The sequence below is a fragment of the Crocuta crocuta genome, unplaced genomic scaffold, assembly GCF_008692635.1.
Source record: "Crocuta crocuta isolate KB4526 unplaced genomic scaffold, BGI_CrCroc_1.0 scaffold657, whole genome shotgun sequence".
NCBI classification, from domain to species: Eukaryota; Metazoa; Chordata; class Mammalia; order Carnivora; family Hyaenidae; genus Crocuta; species Crocuta crocuta.
This window is the reverse complement of record NW_027529583.1, coordinates 7,377-10,565: the sequence shown is the minus strand read 5'-3', so window position 1 is coordinate 10,565 and position 3,189 is coordinate 7,377. Positions and strand designations below refer to the sequence as shown.

Below are 3,189 nucleotides of genomic sequence, written 5' to 3'. Positions count from 1 at the left end.
TTCTCTAAAAAGCAGAGAGAAATTACACAGCTAGTAAGTGGAGGAACTGGGAACTAAACCCAAATATCCTGGCCCCAAACCTAAGGTCTTAATGCTATTTGATGTTTCCCTTTGTGTAACAGCTACCTTAAAACCATTAAAGTGGGAGGGTTCTGGTGCCTTGGGGAAAACAGTGCTAACTTCCACATGGGATGACTTAGCACCCTTGCTTTGTGGAGATGCAACTGGAGTGGAGCTTTGAAGTTGAATAGGTTCTCCTAGGTGTAGAAACAGCAGGGTACTGTGGGTAGACGTCAAGACAGGGATGAGAGGTTCAAACAGTGCAAGATCGATGTTGCTGTGTAAATGTGCCACAGACTTATAAATGTCTGGAGTCCAGTGGTGGACTCCATGCATGTTGCTTCCATGTCTGATTAGAGCCAAATTTTAGCTGCANAAACCGCGAGATCATGACCTAAGCGAAAGCCGGACGCTTAACCGACTAAGCCACCCAGGCGCCCCTTAAAAATTTTTTTAATGTTTGCTTGTGAGAGAGAGAGACAAAGAACAAGCAGGGGAGGGGCAGAGCGAGGGAGAGCAAAGCAGGCCCCAGGCTCCAAGCTGTCAGAACAGAGCCCCACGTGGGCCTCAAACTCATGAACTGTGAAATCATGATTCTAGCCCAAGTCAGATGCTTAGCCCACTGAGCCACCCAGGTGCCCCTGAGTTCCTTTTAAAAAGCAGTTGGGAATTGTGTTCTCTCGTTTGTTTCCAGCTTTTACTCTGTAGCCTTGAAGTTGTGAAGCATTCACTTCACAATGTGGAGTTTGTGTTTGATCTTGATTCTTATTCCTGGATGTGGCAATATATAGCCCTTCAATTTTAAGAGTTTATTCGAAATCACTAATGGAATAGTTATTGTTCTGTCAGTCTCTAAAATTCAGCCAGGACTCCCATTCAGTTTAAGTTGGCATTCGGAGAACAGATCCATATTACGTTTGTTATGGTGTTAAGTCTGTGTAGTAACTTTTCTGTGTGTTGCTTTTCAGGAGTAGGTGGTTTACCAGTCCCAGATGACCAGGAAGTTTCACAAGTAAACCCTCCAGGAAATTTAGAAATAACTAGGCCCAACGCAGGGGAAGTGGAGTGCAGCTGTTGCGCAAAAACGATGTCTAGCGGCTCCAGTGAAGTTGATGTGGTTTGTATTTCAAACTAAAAATCTGTCTTTATTCTTCTCATTGTGCTCTATTTCTTTTCTACATTGAATTTAATTTCATTCAGTGAAATGAGCAAGCTCATGAGTTTTGACAGTGATATGTAAAGCGCTATAAACAATGGTGTAAAAACAATCGTGTGCAAGGTTTTCGTGAACAGATACTAGCATTTCTTTTGGGCAAATACTCAGGAGTTGAATTGCTGGCTCATATGGTTAATGTAACTTCTTGAAAATCTGCCCAATAGTCTTTGAAAATGGTTGTGTTATTGTATAATTGTGTCACTATGTTTCTTGATTCCTGAAGGTGAGTAAAAATATAAATTATTAAACTATATATAATTTGGCTTCACAGAAAAAGCATCTCTTTACTTAAATAAGGATGTGGGTATTAATGCCACCTAAGTGCTACGGGCAATTTTCTTAACTTCTATCAGCCCCAATATTTTTTCATAATAATGTTAGATAAAGTTAACTGGCTACCTAGAGTGTTTCTCTGACATAAATATGTGAAAGAAATCACTTTGAAANAATGGTTATGTATTGTGTATTTATTTATATCATGTCCTATTAAAAAATGTTTTGAGGTAATTAGAGATTAAATTCTCAAGAAAAATAGGTGCTTAACTGTTTCCTCTTTTGTCCACAGAGTGGCACTGTTGGATTGTTTAAAAATCCAAGGCCATGTAACCTGGTTCTTTGTTCATGCGTAGAAATACTTGCTTCTAAAGCAGTTCTGGTGCCAGGTTACTAGGCTAGTCTTTCTCCCCTGAGTTACACAAGAGGTTAAGCTCGATGGAGAATGATGTCTTAAGTGTAGTTGGGGTAATGAGAAAACAGGTTTGCAAGTAGATCTTTTCATGTAGTCCTAGAGTTTACAGTGGACGAGGCTCCTTTGATATCACCAATAGGCTTTCGGAGCTTCTTAGGAGTGAACTGAAGTCCTCAGTTTTTCTTTCAGTTCTATCCTCCATCTTTCCTTTTAATTTATTAATAAATCTTCCTTAGAAAAGAACACGAATACCTGCTTATGATGATGATAACACTGTTCTTTATGCCTATGAACCACATACTGCATATGTCAATAATGTAAGTAATGTTAATTGCCATTTGCCAAATATATTAACATGCAACCATTTTGTTTATTTATTTTAAAATATATATTTTGAGAGAGACAGAGACGGTGTGAGTGGGGGAGGGGGAGAGGGGGGGAGAGAGAGAGAGAGAGAGAGAGAGAGAGAGAGAGAATCCCAAGCAGGTTCTGCAGTGTCAACACAGAGTCTGATGTGGGGCTTGAACTCAGGAAACCCTGACATCACGACCTGAGCTGAAACAGACAGTAGGACACGCAGCCAGCTGAGACACCCACGCACCCAACACCTAACCATTTTAAAGGGAAAGGTTTAATTTTTTTGTATACTGTAGAGTTCCTCTAAACTCACACCCAAAAAATATTGGTCTCTCCTGAATTTGCTTCCTTTCATTAGACATTGAGGACTTAACCATTTAACTTCTCTTTTCCTTATTGTAGGGAGTTCAGAGCAGTTTATACTCATTTTGAGCACAAATCCCTAAACGTAGGTCCTTCTGATGTAATACTTTCCTTACTTCCTGTCTGAATTAGCAGTTACAATTTTCATTCGCATATTGTGTTTTTATTTTATTTTGTCTCTGCTTTAGATTAAGACTCCTGAAACCTTTTGAAAAGTTAGTGAAAAATAAAAACAATTTAAATAAATAAACGTAAAATGTTTTTTTCTCCTACTATACAGTTTGACTCTTATAAAAGTAAAGCATTAACTACTTAACTTTTAAAATATCAGCAGGGAACCGTTGTATCTGACACAGCCTACAACGAAGACCAACACAAAACAGTTCAGAACGTCCTCTCTCATTGTCAGGTACAAAAGCTCTGTCTCTCAAGTGTGCTCTGCTGAATTACAGAATTAAGGTTCTCTTTATCTCATGTAAAATATACAATTAATTGAAATTTTGCT

General features: G+C 38.9%; 1 protein-coding gene across 1 annotated transcript in view; it reads left to right on the top strand.

Annotated features, from left to right (window-relative positions):
* The first annotated feature begins 1,077 nt into the window (after positions 1-1,077).
* Positions 1,078-3,189, top strand: part of SCML1 (Scm polycomb group protein like 1) — an 8,778-nt gene continuing 6,666 nt past the window's right edge. The window contains exons 1-3 of the mRNA XM_077761693.1: positions 1,078-1,177; positions 2,201-2,281; positions 3,016-3,093. Coding sequence (XP_077617819.1) covers positions 1,148-1,177; positions 2,201-2,281; positions 3,016-3,093 — 189 coding nt within the window. The 5' untranslated portion in view covers positions 1,078-1,147. The remainder of the gene's footprint in view (positions 1,178-2,200; positions 2,282-3,015; positions 3,094-3,189) is intronic.